A 25,894-nucleotide genomic window follows, 5' to 3' on the forward strand; every position below is an offset into this window, starting at 1 on the left:
CTCCCCATTAACTAGGAAGCTGACTTCGGGAGAAGGGTTAAAATATAAAAGCATACAAAGAATCACAGGTTACCACCAATCCTGCCATAATCCCTATTCTCTTTCTATATACATTTCTAAAACTTGGCCAATTCTCTTGGATTGTCTAACCTAGTTAAAATACAATTCAGAAAGTTCTCCTAGCAAAATGATGGCTTTGACCAAAAAGGCAACCATTTCCTTGATCTGTAAAAACAGTATTCCTCATACCTATGCAGAATATGGTAGCCTAACTACACAGAGAAAGTACATTGGCACTTGAGAACATATACAGAGAGAAAGCTGAATTATCATAAATTTAAAAAACTGCAATGAATATTGCCAGTTGTCAGGGTTTTATCATAGATACAGATAATATATATATATTTTATAAATTAATTCAATCACCTTCAAAATAATAAAAAAAAATGTTTTGTTTTTTTTTACTCATCTCATACTAGTGGCTTTTGCTGGTAAAAGAGGTGAAGGAATGCTAGCTATGGGCTGCTGAAGTTTATATAAGAGAATTTAAATATCAACAGGGAAGGGGAATTTGCAATAGAAGGTGATAATCCATAGGAAGGAGTGGCCTAATTCCTAAAGCAATGAGCTGAGACCGAAGAAAACCAGGGAGCTCCTTGTAACTTTGGGCAAATCACTTTATATCTCATTGCTCCACATATCCTCCTAAACCATAAGCTCTTTGGGGAAGGGACTTATTACATCCTAATTCTAATAATACCGTCAGCCAAGTTAAGAACATAAGAAATTGCCATGCTGGCTCAGACCAAGGGTCCATCAAGCCCAGCATCCTGTTTTCAACAGATGCCAAACCAGGCCACAAGAACCTGGCAATTATCCAAACACTAAGAAGATCCCATGCTACTGATGCAATTAATAGCAGTGGCTATTCCCTGAGTAAATTTGTTTAATAGCAGTTAATGGACTTCTCCTCCAAGAACTTATCCAAACCTTTTATGAACCCAGTCACACTAACTGCACTAACCACATCCTCTGGCAACAAATTCCAGAGCTTAAATGTGCGCTGAGTGAAAAAGAATTTTCTCCGATTAGTCTTAAATGTGCTACTTGCTAACTTCATGGAATGCCCCCTAGTCCTCCTATTATCCGAAAGTGTAAATAACAGATTCACATCTATTCGTTCAAGTTGAGCATCATTAGGAAAGATGGACTTGTAAAAATAGAGGGAGTGGTATTTACTGAAAGAAGTTTTAATTGCTTATTCAAAAGGAACAAAATGTTGCATATATGGTAAAACGGGAGGAACAAGACTTTTTATTTTTTAGATAGGCTAGTGATAAAAGGAAGCACAAAAGTGGAAAGACCAGGAGCAGGACCAAAAGTGGAAAGACCAGGAGCAGGACCACATAAAACGAACACAAATAAGATTGGAAGCAGGGATGGATTGGCCTATCGGAGGAATTGGACATCCCCCAGTGGGCCGGTTGCATTGATCACATGCAGGCCGATACAGTACAGTGCGCTCCGACGGAGTGCACTGTTAGCCTCCTCTTGGATGCGCGTTTTCCCTTACCCCTTATTCAGTAAGGGGAGGAAAACGCGCGTCCAACCCGCGGCACCTAATAGCACCCTCAACATGCAAATGCATGTTGAGGGCGCTATTAGGTATGCGCGCGGGATACAGAAAGTAAAATGTGCAGCCAAGCCGCACATTTTACTTTCAGAAATTTCTTCCGGCACTGGGAAAGTGCACAGAAAAGCAGTAAAAACTGCTTTTCTGTGCACCCTCTGACTTAATATCATGGCAATATTAAGTCGGAGGTCCCGAAGAGTAAAAAAAGGTAAAAAAAAAAAAATTTGAATTCGGCCAGCGGCTGTCAGGCCGAAAACTGAATGCTCAATTTTGCCGGCGTCCGGTTTCTGAGCCCGTGGCTGTCAGCGGGCTCAAGAACCGATGCCGGCAAAATTGAGCATCGGCTGTCAAACCTGCTGACAACCGCCGCTCCTGTCAAAAAGGAGGGGCTAGGGACACGCTAGGCCCGTTAAATTAGGCCCGTTTTTACTGCCGGGCCTAATTTAAATACAGAATTGCGCGCGCCGGCAAGTGGCTGGTGCACGCGCCGAGAGAGCGGGCATTCACCCACTCTCCCGCAGACTTTACTGTATTGGCCTGGTGGTCTGCTTAGAGGGGCTGCTGCAGAAGGAGGTCTTGGCAGGGCCAAAATGGAGCTCAACCCGGTGCAGGTTGATGAAGGGCTCGGCGGTGCCATGATGGTGTTCAACCCGCTGTGGCTCGATGAAGATCTCGGTGGGGCCGCAATGATGAGCGACCTGCCGTGGCTCGATGAAGGGATCAGCAGGGCTGCAATGGAGCTCTACCCTCTGTGTCTAGAAGAGAAAGGCCTACAGGGCTGGAAGAAAGCATCTGGCTGTTGCAAAGCCACCTGTAGCATTGGCCTCCTCCTGCCTCCCCTCCGGCAGTAAATATGGAGCAGCACCGGCGTGACCAAGGCCCAGTAGAAAGAAGGAGGCCTAAGGTATGTGTGTATGAGAGAGAGCATCTGTATGTTTTTGTGTATGAAAGAAAGAGCCTGTGTGTGTATGAGAGAGTCTGCACATGTGAATGCATGAGGGAGAGTACCTGTGTGTGTGTATAAGAGAGAGGGGAGAACCTGCATGTGTGCATGAGACAGAGAGCATTTGCATGAGTGTATGAGAGTGCCTGCATGTGTGTTGAGAGACAGAGAGAGCTAGTGTGAGCCTGAATGTATGTATGAGAGACAAAGAGAGCCTACATATGAGAGAGAGAGCCTCTGCATGTTTGTATGAGAGCGAGAGAGCGCCTGCAGGAGCGTATGAGAGAATGAGCCACCTGCATGTGTGTATGAGAGACAGAGAGTGCCTGCATGAATATTATGAGACAGAGAGAGCCTGAATGTACATATGAGAGACAGAGAGCCTACATATGAGAGCGCCTCTGCATGTTTGTATGAGAGACAGAGCACCTGCATGAGCAAGAGATCCTACATGTGTTTGAGAGACGGAATGCCTATGTGTGCAAAGGGAAGAGACAGAGGATAAAGATTGTGTGGCCTCCCATTTCCCTCAATCCACAACAATCCCTGGTATTTCTTTACTTTATGGTATGGAGAGCTGGAGATTTTTAATCCTATTATTTTAAATTTTGGCATGTTATTTCATATGTCTGCTGTTTTGAAATATTTAGTGCAAATTTATGTGACTTTTTAAAATTATTAGATGTTTGTGGCCTGTTTTGACATGAGGAAATCAGATACCCCGTGGGCTGGTTTTGAAAAAAATCCCCCAGGCTGATATTTTCCTGCAATCTGCCCCTGATTGGAAGTGGGGTAAACCTTAACTGATTTTTGGAATAATATGTTCATGAGGAGTTAACAAAACTTAAAGTAGATAAAGGGATGGAGCCGGATGTGATACATCTGAGGGTAATAAGGGAACTTGGAGAAGTTCTAGCAGCTCTACTGGTGCATTTTTTCAATACTTCTTTAGAGTTGGGAGTAGTTACAGAAGACTGGAGATGGGCAGATGTGGTTCCTAGACACCCAAGTAGAAGAAAGGAGGAGACTGGGAACTACTGACCAATTAGTCTGACCTCTGTGGTCAGCAAATTAATGGAATCACTGCTAAAACAGAGGTTAGTGCACTTTCTGGATTCCAAAGGATTGCAAGATCTGACCGAGGCAGCATGGTTTTACCCGAGATACATCTTGTCAGATGAATCAGATCAATGTCTTTGATTGGGTGACCAGATTTGGATTGGGGAGAGTGTTAGATATACTAAACTTGGATTTCAAAAAGGCCTTTAATATGGTTCTGCATAGGCGACCTAAATAAATTGAGCGCTCTTGGTGTGGTCCCTAAAGAGAGCTACTGGCTTAGAAACTGGTTGAGTGGAAGGTGACAAAGGGATGTAGTAAACAGAGTTCACTCCAAGGAAAGGGAATTACTAGTTATGATCCTTAGATTGGTTCTTTTCAACATTTTTGTAAGTAGCATTGCAGAAGGATTGTCAGAAAAGGTTTGTCTTTTAGGCGATGATACCAAAACCTGCAATAAGGTAGACAGCAAGGAAAAAGGTGTGGGGAAAACAGGAGGAGGGATTTAGTGAAGTTCGAGGAATGGTTTAGGGTCTGGCAGCAATGATTTAATGCTAAAAACTGCAGTTAGACACATTAAGGTAAATTTTTAAAGCCCGATGAGCACCAAAATTAGGGGATGCGTGAATGTTGGGCTCGAGCGCGCCGAGCGGATTTTAAAAGCCGCCCAGATACGTGCATAAATGCTGATGCTCACACATCTCCGAACTTCTCAAAAAGAGGCGGGGCGTGGGCGGTACATGGGTGTTTTGGGATTTTAACCAGAAATTTGCACATACTTATGCGATCTGGCACGCACAGAAGCCCCCCTGCCGCGTAACTTTACTTCTGCTATGGATGGCGTGCAAATAAAAAAAAATTGAGCCATTTTGGAGGGGTTTAAAAGTTCTGGGGTAATTGGTGAGTGTGAAGGCTATCAGTTCAGGGGGGTTGGAGGACCTATCTATTAAGTGGGTGAATTGGGAATGAACTGGTAAAACTGGCAAATGTATCGGTGAGTCCCTTATAAAATCTCCCCATTTACGCAGTAGCGATTTGTGCACACAGGTGTGTGCCCACTTAAAATTCAGCACCCACTTGCACACAGCCAGGCTATTTTATAACATGCACGCATATACGTGCGTATGTTATAAAATAGTCGTGTCCCTGGGCGCGGTCCAATAAATGTGCGCCCACGCACTGGTTTAAAAGTTACAGTCTTAGAATGCAAAACTTCAAGGGAGAGGTATAGTATAGGGGTGAAATTGCTTCTATGCACGAATAAGAGCAGAGGAGATCATATCTGATGATCTTAAGGTGACCAAATGGGTGGATAAGGTGAAGGCAAATGCCAGGAAGATGTTTGGCTGCATAGGGAGAGGAATGGTCAGCAGAAAAAGGAAAGTGATTATTACCCTTGTACAGTTCCCCAGTGAGACTTCATTTGGAGTACTGTGTACAATTCTGGAGAATGCACCTTCAAAAGGATATAAACCAGTTGGAGTCAATCCAGAGTAGTGTTCCCTCTAAGGATTGGATTGCTGTAAGCCAAAATGTTTGGTTACATTACCCTGTGAGTGCTACTTTCTTTGATGCAAAATGTATATCAGTTTATATGCAAGGAACTGAAATTTCATGCAGAAAGCCACAAGAAAACAGCACAAAGCTTTTTCTATATTGAAACAGCACTATCAGCACTCAAAGAACAACAGCCATACTTATGAAAAGGCAACACTGTACATATTAAACCAGGCCCTAAAACACCAATACACCCTCCTATTTGGAATAGAGAACAAGCCAAGTTGCTGTAGAGCCCTACACAGAAACTACATGCTAGCAGAATACCTAACCTTATTTATTTAAAATTTGTAGACCGCATATCAGCATTCCTAGGTGGATAACATATGCATAAAACAAACACATAAGATATATTCAATTAAATAACAAAGACTAAAATGTAAATCAAACTATACCAATATATAATATTTAAATTGCATAAATGACATAAAAATTAACTAAAAACAAAAAATATTAGTTAAAACTGCAAACCCTAATGAACTCAAGAAAAATTAAAAATAAAATTATAAAAACCAAATAAAACTAATCTGGGAAGGCAGTTAAAAACCTGCTGCTCACCTTCACTGCAAGGTATATAATCATAAGTTAAAGGTCTTTTGGAATAAAATGCCATTAACATCATCCTGCTGCTATCTTTCACTGCAGCACATAAAATCATAAGCTAAAGGCTTGTTGAAATAAAAATGCCTTTAACTGCTTCCTGAATCTTAGCAAAATGTTTTATCCTTTAATGCATTGAGATAGTGTGTTTCATAATGTTGGACCCTGTGTTGCGCTCGGGGGTGGACCCTTGTCCTGGGACACTGAAGGAACGCCTCCTGAAAGGGAACAGGTGGTAACTGCCCCCAGGGGGCGGAGCACTGGAGGAGACAGAGGCTGTGAAGAGCTTCATCACTGGAAGCCCGAAGTTCCCCCCAGGGAGGAGCCCGTAGGGACCCGGGCCTCTTGGACTTAGGTGGGCCTCGCAGGGTCTCCTGAAAGAATGGAAGTCCGGTGTGCTCATAGACACAGGGGGAGCGCGATCGGGTTCGAAGTTGGAGGCTGGTTGGAACAAGGAGAACCAGAATTGAGTAGATGACAAGGCAAGGAACAGAGCCAGAATCTGGAGACAAGGTCAGGCAGGCAAAGGTCAAGATCCAGAGGTCAGTCCAAGGAGTGGTCATGTACCGGAGGTCAGATGAGGCCAAAGGCAGGCTGAGGTCTTGAGGCAGGGGGCAGGCAGGTCAGAAGCAAGCTGAGGTCAGTACCAATAAGACAGTCAGAGGGTACTACCGGGGTAGACAGATGAACACAGGAACGAGACTAGGAACAAACACAGAGGCAATCTTAGAACAAACCAACCCGAAGCAGTGCTCGATCTTCATCCTGCCAGGCCACGTCTCCAGCCAGAACACGGAAGACCAGACAGAACCGATTGACAGGAGCAAGGTCCAGGGCAAGCAGCTGAACAAGACAGAGAAATTCCTGTTCTAGTCAACATAGATGTTCTTGGAATTCTTGAAGTGGGAGCTTGAACCCACAAGCTTGGAAACAAGTGTTCTTGGATTGAGGGATGTGTGGGCTGGGACCCACAAACTAGGAATCAATTCTTGAAAGCACCAAGAGTGGGACTTGAACCCACAACCTTCAGATCAAGGTCTTTTCACCTTAGGCATTGCACCACATGCCAAGGCAAGGAAGCATAGACAGGAACTTCCTTATATCGAAGGATCAATCAGGGCACACCACAGAGCTAAGACCCACCCTTGGCCCTACATGAGTCTGGGCGGTCCGCGCGTAGGGGCGTGGCTAACATGGCAGAGGATGCCGAGCCTCGGCGTGAGTCCTGGCGCGCAGTGGAAGGCCCGGCGACCGCTGCTGCGGGACGCAGGGGCCTGGCAGGGCTGGCAACTACCGCAAGGGAGGTCGTCCGAGGACCCGCTGTGGAACCATGAAGGTGAGCAGGACCGTGCGCGGGACGGCCGCGGGCGGGGCGCATAACACCCTGGGCATAGAATAAACGTTCCCTTGACTTGTCCAAGCAAACTAATGTAACGGAAGGCACATCTAAAAGTTGTGTTAGGAAGCTGATCTTAGATATCGTTGGTCTATATATTTTCAAAGCCGCATTTAAACTTTATCTTGGTCACACATGCCGCACACAGACAGCCTCTCACCAAATACAGAATTAAAAAAACAAAGTATAAACATTATATAGTATAAACAAAGTATAAACAGTAGAAAATGAAGTTTTCTACTGCTCGTTTTCCATTGTTATCTATTGTTCTATGTATAGCCCATGAGCAAAGTTACCGTTCACTGTAAACCGAGGTGATCTGTATCCCACACAGGAACCCCGGTATATAAAACCCAATAAATAAAATAAATAAAATAAATAAACAAACAGAAACGTGCAGAGAAATTCTGTATGCAGTGCAACCATGGGGGGAAAAAAAAGAAGCAATTAAGAAATATAATTAATATCAATAATAGTAAATCCATTCCAATAAACAGAATAATTCAGAACAGCTAATGAATAGAATAATATCCAATAATTAAAAACTCAGATAAAATATTTCAAAATAGACCCATCAAATAACACCCAATAAATATAACTAATAAGGATTTTAAAATCACCCGCTTTCCATAGAAGACAGAGAAGAAGTGGGGTCGTTGCGCACAAACTTCATCCTCTCTCCCTTTCTCTCATGCACATACACACACTGGCTTTCACAATGGCAGTTGCAACTCTAGCCACCCTCCCACTGACAATGGCTCTAGACAGTACAAAGAGAGAAACAGCTGCCTTTGTTACTTCAGCCTCTCAGTGTCCAGCACAGGCATACAAATCTATTAGTGCCACCAAGGATCTTCAGCATCTTGGCCTCCTCCCCGCAATGCACCCTCCCCTCCCCCCAGGCCCAAGCCAAATAGCACTGCACAGGACGCTTCTCCTCACCCATGTCAAGGCCAAGTTCAACAGCTGACAAACAGAATAACATCCAATGATTAAAAATTCATTAAAATTTTAAAAACATTTACCAAATATAAAAAATATTTCAAAACAGACATCAAATAATACCCAATAATTAAAAGTAATAGGGATAAAAAAAAAAATCCTCAGCTGTTCATACCTGGGAACGTTTGATTTCCAGTCACCCTGAGATTGTCGTGGATTAGTAGAGAGGAAACACACTCCTCTCATGTGCACACACCCTCCCCCCCCCCCCCCCCACACACACATATAAACAAGCTCTCACTTATTCACACACACATACATACACACACCTGCTCTCCTCCTCACATTCACTGGCTTTCTCTCTCAGGCACATACATACACATTCTCTCTCTGACACAAGCACACACAAGGATTTTCTCTCACACTTACACATTCAGTGGCTCTGTCTTCCTCACAAAACACACCCCCACACTGACTCTCCCTCTCTCTCACACACACACACTGGCTCTCTCCCTCTCTCTCACACACACACACTGGCTCTCTCCCTCTCTCTCACACACACTGGCTCTATCCCTATCACATACACACACTGGCTCTCTCCCTCTCTCACACACTGGCTCTCTCCCACACACTGCCTCTATCTCCCACTCACACACACTGACTCTCTCTCCCACACACAAACACACACTGGCTCTCTCCCACATACACACACTGGCTCTCTCCCACCCACACGCAAACATACTGGCTCTCTCCCACAGAGACACAAACACACACAAACACTGGCTCTCTCCCACAGAGACACAAACACTGGCTCTCTCCCACACACATACAGGTTCTCTCATACTCGCTGCTTTTCTTTCCCTCCCCCCCCCCATACAGGCACGCTTTCCCTCACCCACACAGGTTCACTTTCTAACTAACTCTCACACCAGGCCTCCTATTCTGCAGATGGGAGAGGATGTGCTGGGGCACCGCTGGGCCTTTGCATCCAGCAACTGGTGGGAGGGTGTGGGCCTCTTCTTTGACAGCAGGTGGGAGAGGAAATGCCGGCAGCCTGCTGGGCCTTTTCTTCTGCTGTGGGTGGGAGGGCAGGTGCCAGTGGCCCAGCTGGACCTCTTCTTCGGCCATGGGCAGGAGGCGCTGGTGGCCTGCTGGATCTTTTCTTCTGCGGTGGGTGGGAGGGCAGCTGTATGCTGCCAGGAAATGTTTGTGTGCTGAAGTATGAAAAGCTGTGCATGGGTGAGCCCAAGCACAATTTAGAGGTCACACTGGTCCAGAGGGTGGCATGGTCAGTCCTTTTTGTTCTAAAACATATGGAGACAGACTTAAAGATCTACACATATATACCTTAGAGGAAAGGCGAGATACGACAGACATTTAAATACCTCTACGATTTCCATAAATAAGAGGTGAGCCTCTTTCAATGGAAAGGATGCTCTAGAATGTGGGGTCATTGGATGAGGCTGAAAGGAGGTAGGACTCAGGAATATTCTAAGGAAATATTTCTTTACGGAGAGAATAGTGGATGCATGCAACAGCCTCCTCATGCAGGTTGTGGAGACAAGAACGGTCTCTGAATTCAAGGAAGCATGGGATAAACACAGGAGTTCCCCGAGTGAGAGGTAGAGATTGTAAAACTCAATTAGTTGGTGTGGATGGGCAGACTAGATAGGCCATATGGACTTTTTCTGCCGTCATGTTTCTAGGAGTATGTCACAGCATTGTTTCTCATGTCACAAAACATCTAACTCATTAATAACCATTTTGCCTTTACATTCAAACCATTTGCAGACATCAGAACTGTTTATAACTGATACTATTCAGAGCTGCTGTAATTTCTCTTTAGTTTTTGAACCGTATGTGAAGTATTGCTGTACACACTATCCTTAAGAAATCCCCATAAAAGCAGTCACATGGATTCCGATCAGTAGAATATGGTGGTCAGGACCACCCTGTTCCAAAGTAACCAGAATATTGAGTTGTGATGACCCTATCATGAAAATACTGCATTGTCTGTATGCAATCGTGCACCATCTTGTTTGAAAAATGTTTCCTCAAAATTATTTTCCATACCGTGAAGAAGTGTATTAAATTGGTCTTAAAGGGTTATCAGGCAGAGATCAATATTCACTATGGTCTTTAAAGATTGGTTTGTTCATTCTTGCTGCTTAAATGGTGCCCCAAGCCATGCATTTCTATGGATGCAAAGATGTCTGTATGTTTGGGGGGAGCGGTTTCTGAGGCTTATTCACATATCCATCAGTATGAAAATGTATTTCATCACTAAACCAAATGCTTCAAATAACTCCAGGATTATCTATCAGAAATTGCTGGAATGGACCACAAAAGTGGAGCTGCTTGAGGGAGGTGTTCCTGAGAGCATGTTTTGGGTGGGAGCAGAGAATAACCAAGCACAGATTGTATTTTTACATCTACATACTTTATTTTCCATAAAAATTATGCCCGCACAAAAAAGCAGGTGCAAAGTACTTGTGGCAAATTTTCAAAAGGAAAAAGAACGTGTGGACTTTCTCTTTGAAATTTGGTGCACAGTTACACTGGTTAAAAGTACTGGCAAACTTGCACCACGGCGAGCAGTTTGAAAATCACCACTTTACATGTAAATTTATGGATTTACAGAATAATTTTACAGTTTTTTGGTGTTCTAATGTCTTTTTTTTTTTTTTAGGTGAAAACGGTGCTCTGAGTAGAACGTAGTATACAGAATGTAATCCTGTAACTCAGCTGAGAATATATTTTAGTATTAATAGCCAGGAAATAAAACCTATTGTTAACCGATAAGACTAAAAGAAAATTTGTTTCTCATGTTTTCCTTAACAAATAAACATGCATATATCAATACTAGTAGTCACTAGGTCACATCTTTTTATTACCTTAAAACAGGTTTGAGTTAATGCTGCAAATTCAACAGTTCCATCCTATACCGTAGATTATTTATAAAACGTATAACATGGCTATCAATATTCCTAGGCAGATATACCCTTCACATCGACTATTGCAACTTAAATAATTGGCTCTATAGAAGAATGCTCTTCCAGATTCTTGATGCAGTCACTATCCTTAAGAGAGAAAAGATGACCAAGCAGTGATTCAAACCATAAAACTCCCACAGAATCACAATGATCTTTTTTTCTGCACTTCTCAGAATAAATTGTAATTGGAAATCCTCAGTTTATACTCACTGCTCTGAACCATTTTTTTTAGGAGCAGCGATTTAAACATATGAAAATAAAATAAACTAATCAACCAACACCATTAATTTATGTAGCGTGAGTGATAAACTCTGGTTGATTTTATACTGATTCATGCTCAAAGACATTTTAGATGAGAACAATATTTTTTTAAAGATTTTTTTATATTCCGCTTTTCACAGCATTTCAAAGCGGATTGCATTCGGTACTGTAGGTATTTCCCTATCCCCAAGAGGGCTTACAATCTAAGGCCTGGATTCACCATTCTATCGCAGAATGTTGAATCCAGCGAAAACGGGGGTGGGCCTGCAAAAGCCGGCAGCCTTTGCACCACCGTGGTGTTTTCGCTGCCGGCTTTCGCACCCAATAGCACCACCGTGAAAGGTCACCTCCGAGCCACATGGAGAAACTGTAGGCAGCTCCAGCCGCAAGATGAAAAAAAGGACAGCCTCCGGGCCGCAGGGAAAGTGGAAGCGCGGCTCCTGCAGCGCGGGAAGCATGTCGACGGTCTCCGGACCACTTAAGAAGCAGAGACACGGCTCCTGCCGCTGGTAAAACATGTCGGCGGCCTCCGGGCCGCTTGGAAGAATGGTAGCGCGGCTCCTGCCGCTTGTGCAGTTCGTCGGCGGCCTCCAGGCCGCGTGAAGGGCACAGCACAGCTCCAGCCACAGGGAAAAAGAAGAAAGAGGTGGAGAGACAGCTCGTGACTCCAGCCACGGGCCAGATCGCAACAGTGAGGTCTCATCACAGAGTGATACAGAGGCATTATGACATTCTCCGTTTTATTCCCTTCCTAATAATTCCTAACATTCCGTTTACTTTTTGACCTAGTATACAACAAAATCAGAAATCTCAAAAAGAAATGTATTTTTGCTATATATTCACTAGCCACCTCAGCAGTTATTGTTTTGTTGGGTTCTCACAATACAAGTACTTTGAGCAATGAGAAATTCTGCACCAAAAATTAGAAATTCTGCACCAAAAACTATGGTTTACAATTCTGCATGTGTCAAAATAACACAAAATAGTCACTGTATCTGAGTAATAATAAATTTAATTTAATAATTTAAATTACAATGCAGAAAATGTGACTCAGATGCAAGTCACCTACATCCACCTTATTCCCACCAGCCTCTCATTCCCACAAACCTCTCCCTACCCATCCTTGTCCCCATCAGTCTCTATTCCCCTCCTTCAGCCTTTTCATGTTTCCCTCCCCCATCAGCCTCTTGCCCCTTACTCTCACCAGCCACTAGCCCCTCTCTCCAAGCAGCCCCTCTCCCCCACCACCTCCAGGGCCGGTGCTAGCTTTTTTGCTGTCCTGTGCGAACAATTATTATGTCCTGTCCCCGTCCCCCCCCCCACCCACCGGCTCCCAGTTCATTCTTCTCCCTCCAGTAATCTAAACTTTAAAATCTGATATTTTTCCCTACTCAGGTCCACCCCCTCTCCTTTGGAAGCCATGGCCAGTGCAAGGGCATTAGATGTTCTAGGAGAACTTTAAAGCCCCCACCCCAGCCCTCTACAACAGTGGCGTAGCCAAAAATGATTTTTTGGTTGGGTACAAGGTTAACATGGGTGGGCTGTAAGCATGCATGTCTGAGACCTACTAGTTGTTTTCTTATTGATAAATAATGCCATAGAAAGCCACTGTAGGGTGCAATGTAAGTAGTCTACTACAGCCATTATGTATCATGCGTGAAACTTTAAAACATTTACCTCAATTATTTCAAGCACTTACCTGAATTAAAAATTCCTTATTAATCTGTATTAAATTTATTGCAATGTATAAATGCACGAGTATATAATGTAAAAAGCAAAGAAAACAAACAGATCCAATTAATCATGCATTAATTATCTTTGCAGAAAGCTGGAAATCGCACAATAAAATAGCATTAATCATCATAACAGTTGCAGAGCAGAGCTAGGACAATTCACATTACATTCTGTTATCTGTGAACCGATGTGAGGTTACTAAACAAATGTCGATATATAAAAACTGCAAATAAATAAATAAATAAAATCATGAAAAAAAATTCAAATTCTTGTGTTACTTCAGCAAAAAATATCCCTCCACTGCTATTTTGTGAAGTAACACAAACTCCTGCAAAGAAAGAGATGTCTAGAACCTTGCCATACCACACAATACAGTCACAACACTGACTCTCAGGACTCATATAACAGCAAACTTACGAAAAAGCAGCAATGCAAATACTACACCAGGCCCTAGAACATTAATACATCACCTACTGGAGTAACAGAACAAGCTGGACTACTACAGAGAAACTACACACTAGCAGAAATACTGCACTTCAGTCACACACAGGCAAAATAGACTGACTACAAATTAAAAACAAACACACACACAAAACCAAAACAGAAAGCCTGAGAATCTAGACTCTGAACAGTGGAATACTGAAGAGCGAGCAAAATACAAAAATATAAGAAATACACATTCCCAAAGATGGCATATTGAAATTGCTAATAATAATTTTGCAGCTTCTACTGTGAGAATGGGTCCGCAACAATAAAAAACTGCTTCACTGAAACACTGCTGTTGCTGCCACTGCTGCCAGCTTATGCAGGGGATCCACATGTTGCAACATCAGATCGGGCAGGGGTTTGGGTTACCTCTGCCCAGTTCGACGCCTAAATCTGAGTATGCAAACCTCCTTAGGGAATCCTAGGCCGCGGATGGCCTGGAGTCTCTTCTCTACTTCAGTTGCCAGCAGGGTGGATTCTCCCTGGCAGCCCTGTGGCCTCCGCTCCATTTTGTATGCTCGTGTCCCCAGGCCACCACCCCTTTGGAGCTGCTGCCCTGTGCAAGTGCACAGTGGACTGCGCCGGCCCTGACCACCTCCACTAGCCTCTTTCTTCCCCACCAGCTTCTCTTTGAATCTTGTCCCCATTAGCCTTTTGCCTCTCTCACACTCCACCAGCTTCTCTCTCCCACTCTCTACAAGCCTCGTGTATTTCTTCTCTTTTCCCTCACCACCAGCCTCTTCTTCCCCACATCAGTCTTTCCCCCTCTCCTCCCAGTAGCCTCTATCCAGTCTCTCTTCTTTTTCCCCCCTGCAGCTTATTCTCCATTCTTCCAAAGAGGTCAAGTTTTCAGGATACCTGTAATGAACATACATGAAATCTATATGCAGTGTCTTTAGTTTGTAGTCTAGTTCAGTGCTTCTCAACTCAGTCCTCGGGACCCACCTAACTAGTCAGGTTTTCAGGATATCTATAATGAATATGCATGATATAGATTTGCATGCACTGCTTCCATTTTCTGCAAAGTTATCTCATGCATATTCATTGTGAATATCCTTAAAACCTAACCAGATAGGTGTGCCCCGAGGACTGGGTCAAGAAACACTGGTCTAGTTGCATACTTAGGACTGAAACGAGTCTGGTTTTTAAGATAGCCAAAGTATGCAACTAGACCACTGTTTCTCGACCCAGTCCTCGGGGCACACCTATCCGGTTAGGTTTTAAGGGTATTCACAATGAATATGCATGAGATAGCTTTGCAGACAATGGAAGCAGTGCATGCAAATCTATATCATGCATATTCATTGTGAATACCCTTAAAACCTAACCGGATAGGTGTGCCCCGAGGACTGGGTCGAGAAACACTGGTCTAGTTGCATACTTTGAAAACCATACTCTTTTCAGTCCTGCACCCAAAACATTACAATTAGGCCTGAGAACCTAAATAGAGGAGAGACATGACAACAATATTCAAATATCTCAAAAGGTAGAAATACACAAGAAGCAACACTATGTCAGAGGAAAGAATGCTCTAGAACAGGGATGGTCAACTTGGTCCTCAAGAGCCACAAACAAGTCTTATTTTCAGAATATCCACAATGAATATTCACACTAGAGATCTGCATGCAATACACACATCAAATGCAAATATATCTCATGCATATTAATTATGGATATCCTGAAAACTAGGTCTGTTCATTGTTCTTGAAGACTGGAGTTGGCCACCCTTGCTCTAGAACAAGAGGACATGATATGAAGCTCCAAGAGGGTAGAATCAGGAATATCATTAGGAAATGTTTCTTCACAGAAAGGGGGGGGGGGGGGGATACATTAAACAACCCTTGCCCTCTAATGGAGATGGAGGAGACAAAAATGTGTAAAAGAATTCAAGAAAGCATGGGATAAGCACAGAGGATCCCTAGCTGTAAAGAAATAAAGGGAAAGCTGAAGATCAGCTGCCATGCCTGACCTTGTAGGAATGCAATCTGGCAGGACAGATGGGATTTTAGTAATTAAAAATACAAATATATTTCAAAAGAGATTGTTTAATTTTGATAGCAGTACTTTTTTTATGGGTTATCATAAGGCTTGGGGATAACTGCACAGAGTGACAGTTGCTACCCTTAAGAGAAATGCAGGGGTAACCTGCATGGCACAGCAGATACTACCATAGGAAGTTTTCTAGGTGGACTGGATGGGCCATTTGTTCATTTTCTGCCATCATTGGTTCACACTCCCCCCCCCCCCCCCCCCCTCCCATTTTCTAGCTCTATCTCCTGAACAAAATGCCTAGAAATCTTAGAATATTAATTTTTCTGATATTCTATAACAGGTACATTAAAAAGGATATGTCAGCACTTTAAAAACAACAAAACAGATTGTCTGCTCTTGGAAGGGAGTAATAGCTCCCAAAACGTAGTCAAGAAATTTAGTTAGTCCTATTGACTTTCTTTCGTTTACCTTTACTTCCCTTGAAATAAACAAACCATCGAGGGCTTAGTCATTCATTTGTGCATTTATACAACAAGCATGAAATGAGCAGATCCCTCTAGAAATAGAGCCCTGTGCTCCCTGCCCCCACTATCGCCATCCTCTAGTGATGTGGAAGTACTTTATGTTATAACAAGCTATTCGGATCGTTCTCAGCTTCTTGTACGATTCTATTGTCCTTTTCCAAAATGCAAAAAAAAAAAAAAAAGCATGAGTCAGAGGACTTGTTTGCCAATGTATTGGGTAAAAGGCCGTGCAATGCAAGAAGTACCCGTCACAGTAGCTATTTTTGGAAGCGCATCAGAAACAGCGCGCACGCCTTCTGTGGAAGGGCTTCGCTTCTTTCCTGCGAGCCCCCACGGAGCCTTTGACGTGCCGCACGCAGCGCCTCTGGGCGTCTTCCGGCTTTTCCCCGGAGGGAGGGCCTTTGCCTCACCGCACCTTGCTCGCGGCCGATTTGTGGAGCAGAACGTTACCCTAACCGGCGATTGTTTTAACCGAAAAGGAGAATAGACCTGAGCAGGGCTACGGCCGCAGTTAGAGGGGCTGCGGGGAGACAGGGTAGCCTCCTCGATGACTGTGCGATGGGCTCCTTTCAAACGAGAATTCAAAGCTCTCGTGCATTAATAAGACCAGCAATATTGCGACTTAAAAGGAGGATAGGGAAGGCGGGATCTGCTCTGAGCCGCTCGCCTGCAGGGTGGCACGGAGAGGATTGTTTTATGAATGGTAAACTGGGAGGGGCTGAACGTTAGGATGTTCTGTCGTCAGTGGCATTCATGAAGCTCATGCTGTGCGTTATATTTCGGCATAAATAAAACAGAGACAACCCCCCCCCCCCCCCCTCCCTTTCAGATTGGCTTTCTGGAGCAAATAGGATTTTACTGGCAGAATCGTCATTCTCGTATATCACAAAATACTCCGTATAAATTGGGGCTTCCAGAACTAGGAAACCCCTGGGTCCGCATGGAAAATCGTATACAGCAAGTGAACGAAACGTTTCTTCCAAAGACATTCTGAGGGGCTGGAGACCCATCACTGACTGCGCTCTTGTTGTTCTCCATCTAGCCAAATGTTCTGCTTTTGCTTGCAGAATTCTTTGCTGAAGTTAGAAGCCCTTGAAACTGATCTGTGCTCTGCATTTCTTCCTACCCAGGAGGAGGATAATCGAGAACAAGAGTCCAAGGAAGCAGCCTCAGCTTCAGCCCAAAGTGAGCAGACTGATGGAGTCGTTTCTGGAGGTAAGCGTCTGTGACATGATTTGTTCTCGACTGAAATATTACTAGTAGGGCCGCTGTCTCGCAATCTAACCTAATATTTGCACCTGTCAGAACCTGTGCAGATACAAATTAAAGGTTGATACGGAATATTATGCTCCTAATTTACATCTGAAAGCGTGCAGATAAAAATCACAATTGACAATAAACACAAATCTTCCCTGTTCGCGGGTGCAAATGTATGCATTTTTTGGGGAACATTGAGACCAAAAAGAACGTTTTTGTTAATTTTGTCTTAGAATATTTTTAATTATTTTTTGTAACTGTACTGTTTTTCTGGAAGAGTCTCTGCATGTTTTGGGAGGAAGGGTAATTTGCTTCTGTCATGCCTAATTCTCTTGTTTTGTTACAGCCAAGCCTGTTAGTTTCCCTCTTGTTGATTTTAATTTATTGCGTCAGCAGAGAATGAGTGAAAGGGAGCAGATGTGCTGCACAATCTGTTACTTGAGCAGCACTGGGTTTCCTTTATACTCTTCGCCTGAAGGCTCCTCATTTTTTTGGCATTGAATATAGGGCTGCCAGCGTTTCCATAGACCAGGACTGGACATTGGAGGAAGGGGGTAGTGATTTACATGCTCATTTACATGAATTTTAATACATTTACATACATATTAAATCCTGCCTGTGAACTACCTTCCAGAGCAATGAAAGAGATTCCCTGCCACTCAGTTGCTCCCCTCTGTGGGGCAGGCTGCTCTAGATCCCTACACAGAAATTACAAACTAACAAAATACCTCACCTTGGTCAGAGATGCAGAACATAAACAGACCCTCACCAAATACAGAATAAAGAGACCGTAAAGTATAAATACAAATATGCAGACAAAATCTAAACTGGAAACTGCAACAAACTGGGCTGTATACAGTGCAATTGAAAAACAGAAACATCACCATTCTTCATAATAGAATAGTAAAAGCAAGAAACAAAAACATCAATCATAACAGTAAAACCATACAAATAAACTGCTTTGAAAAAAAAATTTCAAAGCAGCTAATGAATAGAACATCCCATAATAAAAAATGTATATAAAATGTTTTAAAATTTCTCCAAACATCCATAAAATATTTCAAAACTGCTGACACATCAAGTAACACACAGTAATTAAAACTAGTAAGGATTTTTAAAAAATCCCCTGCTTTCCATATCTGGGAAGTTTTGATTTCTAGTCTCCCGGGGGTGTGTGTGTGTGTGTGTGTGTGTGTGGTCTCTTCTCTCTTTATATAACACGCATTCATTCTCTGACACACTGCCTCTCTGTCACTCATAAACGTGCATTCTTCCTTCATCACACACACACACACACGCTCCCTTCATCAAACACTCTCTCTCTCACACATACTCCTTTCCACACACTCTCACACATGTTCTCAGAGTGTCAAAGGGATGCTGGACAGGGAAGCAGGAAAACAGAGTGAGCAGGATTGTCAGAAGGGGTAGACACCGGGGAACCGCACAGGGTGCAGTGTACAAGCAAGATCTGGGAGGGAGGCATTCGTGCACTCATGAAAGGGCTGGGTGCCAGCGCTGCAGGCCATCATTGTAATGGCATGAGCCCTCCTTAGTCCCTATGCAGCTGTTGACTCAGCTGGCCAGTTATGTTACCCAGGGAGGCGGGGCCAGCCATGCGCACAGGGCAGCCCAGTAACAGGTCTCAGGAAATCAGGGTGATGGTAGGAAAGGGGGAGACTGGGTTCAGGGCCGGGGATGCTGGGAAGTGAGAAGGAAATAAGAGGGGATGCTGGTCAGGGAGGGGGTCCCAGTACACTACATTTGTATTTAACATTAGGTAATGTACCTCGAAAGAATCCCTTATTAACTATACTCTAAAGCACAACTACCAAGAAGATATCAATAAAATTAACATGTTGAATCCGGTGAGGTTTGATCAGCAAGAGTAGCTTACCTTAACACTCGCTGGACTATCACCACACCGTTTTTATTATATAGACACTTTTAATTAATCATTCTCCAAAGACAACTGGTTCTGCAGTTTTTAATATGTTTTTTGTAATTTTTTGCACTTATTAAAAAATTGTTCCATGAGTTAAGGACACTCTGTTTCATTAAAAATGTCTTCTTCTTTTTTTTTTTTTTTTTAATTTATACTTTATTAAGTTTTTAAACAGTTTAACATTGTAAAAACAAACAAAATATTTCGTTTTGAGAAAATAACAACATAATGGAAAACAGCCTTCTTGCCACAAGTGATCAAAACAATAATATTTAGTCCACATTATGGGAGGATATTTCAAAATATAATTATAGGAAAACTGTAATCTCACCTTACAGAAAAAATAGGAGAATATACTTATCTTGCAGTTTCATTTCTCAGCCTAGTTCTTTATCTGCCAGGAAAGACTCTAAGTGGGAAGGATCTTGGAAGATAAATTTATTTTTCTGATAAACAGAGCATTTACAGGGAAATTTTAAATAGAATGTTGCCCCTAGGGCTAACACTCTAGACTTTAAAGTCAGAAATTGTTTCTGCCTTAATTGTGTTGCTCTAGCTACGTCAGGGAATATTTGGATCCTTTGTCCACAAAAATTGTAATCCTTATTTGCAAAATATTTTTGTTAAACCTGATTCTTATCTCTCTCTCTACAAAAGGTAACTAACAATGTTGACCCTTGTGGTATATTGGCGAGAGATGCTTCCAAAAATGAAGTTAAATTTGGGGAATGCTGGACAAGGTCCATATCCTCTTGACTCACTTGAGTCCTTAATCTGGATTTTGAAATATAATATAGCTTTGATATACTTGCCTCATCAATTGATGTAATAGATAACACCTCTACCAAATATTTTTAAGCAATTCTATGGCAGATATTAAACTGCTTTCAGGAAAATGTAATAATCTTAAATTTCTATTGCAATTTTTGTTTTCCAAATTTTCCATCTGTCTATGAATTACTAACCCATTCTTTATAAAGGAATTATTTACATCCTGAAGTACAACTACTTGGGCAGACAAAGTTTTACCTTGTTCTTCTAGTTGTGTCAAACGATTATTATGCCTCTCCATTATATTTTTAAATTCACAAGTAGTTATTCTATTCTGCTCAATTGAATTAGTCATTTTCTGAAGATTATCTAAAACCTTCCATACATCTCGCAGAGTAATATTCTGGGGGTCTATGGGTTCCATGACCATTTCTTGAGGTCTCTGACCCAATTGCTCCCCTTCAATTTCTATATTACTAATTACATTAGTCAATATATTATTAATATTCTCCGATTCTCTTAATCCAAGGAAGCTGCTCTGGATTGTAGGGCTGGACTCTTTCATATTAGGTTGAGACAACTGCTGTGGCCCTTGAGTTTATGGGGATCCTGAAGAAAAAGATATTTCAGGAATTGTTCTTCGAATAGGATGACTTACCCCTCTTGCGACGTGGTCCCCTCACAGGAACTTCTACAGAGGAAGTCCAATCTTTTACTTTTCTCTTCCTGCCCGTAAAGATGTATTAAGAAAGACGAAAAACATTTTAAGAAGGGGCGCGCGCCTTAGCAGTCTCAGTTTTAAAGCAAAGGCAATCCGTCCCCCAAAGATGACCTCACAGGGGCGGGGCTATGGGCAGGTCCGCTGTTGTCGCTCCGACTCCAACACCACTAGGGTAGGAGCCCCGAACTCAATCCCAGCCAGAATACCTCTCTACCAAGGGGTCTCTCCTCCAGGTTCCTCCGATACAACGCCGTAGCAGTCTCAGTTTTAAAGCAAAGGCAATCCATCCCCCAAAGATGACCTCACAGGGGCGGGGCTACGGGCAGGTCTGCTGTTGTCGCTCCGACTCCAACACCACTAGGGTGGGAGCCAGAACTCAATCCCTGCCAAAATACCTCTCTACCGAGGGGTCTCTCCTCCAGGTTCCTCCCCCCCCAAAAAAATCTCTTCTTTTGATGACAAAGCTAGTGTCCCAAGTTCTTTTATTTCATATGAAAAACTCTTCTTATAGTATCTAAACCAGTGGTTCTCAACCTTTTTTCCATCAGGGCACATCTGAGAGATGATGCTCTCATTGTGACACACTGACCATCATAGGATTAAATATAAGCATATGCTCTGCATCCACAGGAATCCCCTGCTTCCTAACAATGGGTGCAGAACAGAACTAAGACATTTCCCTGTACAACTCACCATACAAAAAAGATATTCTGGTGTCTTAATAACAGCATCACAAACTCCCCCTACTACCAGGTGCATTGTAAAATAATACAAACAAACCCCACTCTGTACACATCTATCAAACCTGCCATACTGCAGCAGCACTAACTCCAAGAAATAAAATAGCAATAGCCCTACCCATGAAAATGCAGCAATTCACCACTAGTGCAATATAATATTGAGAAAATGCAACAAATAAGGCTGATACAAACCTCTAGTAAAGTACCTCATCTCAGTCACATACACACAGAACACAGACAGACCTGCCTTCACCAAATATAGAATAAAAGACCACAAATTACAAATGTGAAAACAAAAGCTTCTGCATGCAGTGCAAAACTGGAGACTAGCAACAAAAATATATTTCCTCCTACACTAAGCAAAGTTCAAAGAGAGAAGAAGAAGAAATGCAAATTCTCAAAACAGGCATAGTATGGCCCTTGTACCCAGTCACTCCCCTCCATGCCTCCAACACCCCTCACTTCTCTGAACTACTCAATCATCCCTTCACATGCTCATATCCCTGTCACCCCACACCCCACATCCTCTTCCCCATGCTCCCTCATCTGCTCAACCCTTTCTGCCCTTCTCTCTCCCCTTCCCTACCCAGAATACCTCTGACCACCTCTTTCCTACCTCTTCCTGCTCAGCATCCCCCGCTCCCCACACCTCTATTTATATACATAATTTAAACAGAAGTACAGGAGTTTCCTTTTAAGGTTGAGCTGAAAAAGTATGGGTGGATACAAATCTGAATAATATCTTTCAGTATGTTGATCCTTTGCTAAGCAAAATGGAATTGGAATTCACTATGTGGGGGTTCCTTCCTTTCTCTGTGGTTGATAGAATTAATATTCTAAATAGGTTGTATTTAGTCTAAGCTTCTACAGGTTTGATTTGATTGTTTTTTATGGCTACCTTTGTTTTTAATGTGGTTTTTAAAGGTTAATGTGACAAGATTAGAAGTCGGGTACAAACATTACCCTTGTATCTAAAATATTGGAAGGACTCTCCCATAGATTCATTTGGGCAGGTAAAGGCCCTCATTTCAGTTTAACACTGTACAGAAACCATGGAAAGCATGTGGACGACTTACACCAAATTTTAAACTTTATGGGTCTCAAAGTTGGCACAGATTAGACCACTATGTGCCTTATTCCAAATTGCAGTTGATAACCACATTGATCGTGTAATTTGTGCTTGTCTACATAACCAAACAGCAAATCAGGTAAATTCTCCAAATAGTGCTCTTCACCGGGCTCTGGTCTGTCACCCACTTTCCACCAATTTGATTTCACTAAGATGCGCATGCGTTACTAGCCAGCAGGCTCCATTAGAAATAATGTGCATTGCAGTAAATAACGTGTCTTAATATTTTATTTATGCTTTTTATATACCGTTGTCCCAACATAAGATCACAACGGTTCACATAAATTGCATTTGATTACATTGTATAATATTGAATTAACAGGATCTTATTTAAAGTAATTGTATCTATTTTAATACTGTTGAATAATCAAAACATTCAGAGTTAATGATCTAATATTGATATTTACTGTTTCAGTTTTGAATAGATTTTAGTCAATTATTATTTGCTGTGCTGAGAAGAAGTAATATTTCTGGAATAATAATGTTCATTAAGTGGTTTACTTGATATTTATTTACATAAGTTCATAGGCTTTTCTGAAGAGCCAGGTTTTAAGTTCTTGTTTGAATTTCTTTTTTTCCATTAAGTTTTATTGATTCGGGTAGTTCGTTCCATAGTTTGAGTCCTGCTGTTGTGAACCCAATCAGTGTTCAGATTTGAAGGAACTGTAAGAAGACTTTTAGCTTTTTATTGTTATTCCTGGAGGAGGTGGATCATAATTGTTTATAATATTAAAGATGAGGGATAATTCTTTGTATTGGGTTCTGAATTTTATTGGAAGCCAGTGAAGGTTGATTAGAGAAGGGATAATACGATCAAATTTTCTAGTTCCTGTAAGGAGTCTTGCTGAAGCATTTTGGAGAAGTTGTAGTGGTTTATATGGTTTTGTATGCGTTACCGTGCACCGCACCTTAATGAATAGACCCCATAGATATTTGGGGAATGGAGGTGATCTTGCATTGTTAACTCCACTTTGGAATAATAAGAGATTTGCAGATTTAATCTAATTTAAAGACTTAAATATGTGTATAAAAAAGGAATACGTTACCAGCACAGATATATATATTAGTGAGAGAACTCACAAGTCGTTTGAGCAATTTAATCAGGAATCTGATGTTCCTTCTATGCATTTTTTAAAAAATCTTGGCACATCTTGTGAGCAATTATAGGCCCAATGAGTAGGGTTCCATTATTGTCCCTGTTGGAAGAGTTAATGGTATGCTGTAAATTAAAACGGACCTTGGCCCTTTATTTCAAGCTGAGGCACTTTGAAGAAAAAACTTTGCAGGGTCTGCAGGATAATTGAGAAACAGGGGCTTATGTTTTTGAATGAAAGTGCTTTGTGTCTCCCAGATTTATATCTGTTAATTCTAATTTGAGACTTGTACACTTTAACTTTGTGTCAGGAGCACATTCTGTAACAGAATGTTTTAAATGGGTTGATTGAGCTCATCAGTCTGCGTGAAATGTGAATTTTGATTATGTTTTTCCATATCGTTTGTCAATGTAAATAACTTCCCAGTATTCGGGAATGGATTGCTTCAGTCCTTGGTATTTGTAAAGGACCAGATTCGGTGCTGTGCAGAGCCAACAGTGATTTGTGAAGTTCAAAACGTTTAGTTCTAGCAGGGACCAGCAGTTTCTTTTCCCTGGCTATGCCCAGGATGAACTTCAGGCCAATAACTTCTTTTCGCTTCCAGTGCTAGAGGGGCAAAGGCCTGTTGCTGCTGCCTTCAGTGGGGCCTATACAGGAGCACTTGATCATAATTCCAAAACAAACAAACACAAATGCAGCTCCTGGGCCTGCATGTACTTCTCACCAGTCCAGCAGGGGACTCCTGTAAGTCCCCTGCAAAACTTGGGGTAGGCTTCAGTATCCACTACAAAAAATAGTTATTGTAGGCCAATAGTCCTCACCCATGCCATTGATAAACCTACTCTGTCATATTTTGCACTGTAACCTCAGCGACCCTCCCCACACTGAGGCTAAGTGATTCCCTTAATCCCAGAAAGAGTCCTTCTGCAGGCTTATCGGATTGCAAGGCAAACCCCTCCTTGTTTCTTCCACTTAAGGGAAGGACCAGTCCATCAGCACCTTCATGGCCGCCTCCTCCCCTGGTGTGAATAGTGCTGTCTCCCCTGACTCTGGGCTTTCTGTGTTAATTATTATTATTTATTATTTTTTATTTATTAAGTTTTCTATACCGACATTAAAGTACACATCATATCGGTTTACATAATAACAAAAGATGGAAATTACAAATAACAGGGGAGGGGGAATGGGACAACTAATAGGGGTCCGGGAGTAACGGGGACCTGAACAAGATACCAGAGAGGAGAATAACAGGGGTTAACAGGATACAGTAAAAACAGGTTACAGTTAACTTGAAGGATATAGTTGAGTTTACAGGTTATGATAAATTACAGGGTAACAAAATTACAGGGTTGCAATTTACAGATTACAATAAATTTTGGGGTAACAAGATCAGCAGAATATATTGGATATTGTAAAGGGATGGACAGGCGGGCCTGGTCTGCAGGGGGTGTAAGGGTGTAAACAGGGGGTTTAATCCCCATACTCTCCTGAACACTTGCCTCAGTGAATAGGGCTGTGGGTGCCTCTGCCTTCCCAGCTCTTGGAGAACTCTCCCCATGCCCCTGTTGGTCTTGGTCTTTCCCAAAGGCTGATAATCCCCCACTTTTATTTTCTATCCTGGGGGCTATGTCTGTCTTTGTGTCTTGTACTCATACAGCTTCAACCTAGGGAAGCCAGTGTCTTCAGCCAAATGATCCTGTCACAGTATTGTATACAAGATTAAAATTTCTTTAGACCTGCTAATATATTTGCTGGGGTCTGATAAGGATAAAAATCTGGGTCCTCATTTATAAGTCTTGCATAGATGTTCAGGAGAATAGCCTTGAAATAGAAAGGTCTATCCACACTATTTGAAGAGACTGGACCACTGCATCAGTAGCATGGGATCTTCTTAGTGTTTGGGTAATTGCCAGGTTCTTGTGGCCTGGTTTGGCCTCTGTTGGAAACAGGATGCTGGGCTTGATGGACCCTTGGTCTGACCCAGCAGGGCAATTTCTTATGTCTAAATAAGTTTACAAGAACCCAGCAGGGATAGTTATTTAATTTTAAATTAGGATAATTAGCAGATAAAAGACCAATACGGTCCATCCACTCTGGCCAGCGAAGTGTTCAGAGTT

General features: G+C 42.4%; 1 protein-coding gene across 6 annotated transcripts in view; it reads left to right on the forward strand.

Moving 5' to 3' along the window:
* The window catches only part of FAM13C (family with sequence similarity 13 member C), a 389,871-nt gene that overhangs the window by 199,637 nt on the left and 164,340 nt on the right, over nt 1-25,894 (forward strand). For all 6 annotated transcript variants that reach the window (XM_029609761.1, XM_029609762.1, XM_029609763.1 and 3 more), the window contains one exon: nt 17,251-17,335. In XM_029609761.1, the coding sequence (XP_029465621.1) occupies nt 17,251-17,335 (85 nt within the window). The remainder of the gene's footprint in view (nt 1-17,250; nt 17,336-25,894) is intronic.

The sequence above is a fragment of the Rhinatrema bivittatum genome, chromosome 7, assembly GCF_901001135.1.
Source record: "Rhinatrema bivittatum chromosome 7, aRhiBiv1.1, whole genome shotgun sequence".
Classification (NCBI taxonomy): domain Eukaryota; kingdom Metazoa; phylum Chordata; class Amphibia; order Gymnophiona; family Rhinatrematidae; genus Rhinatrema; species Rhinatrema bivittatum.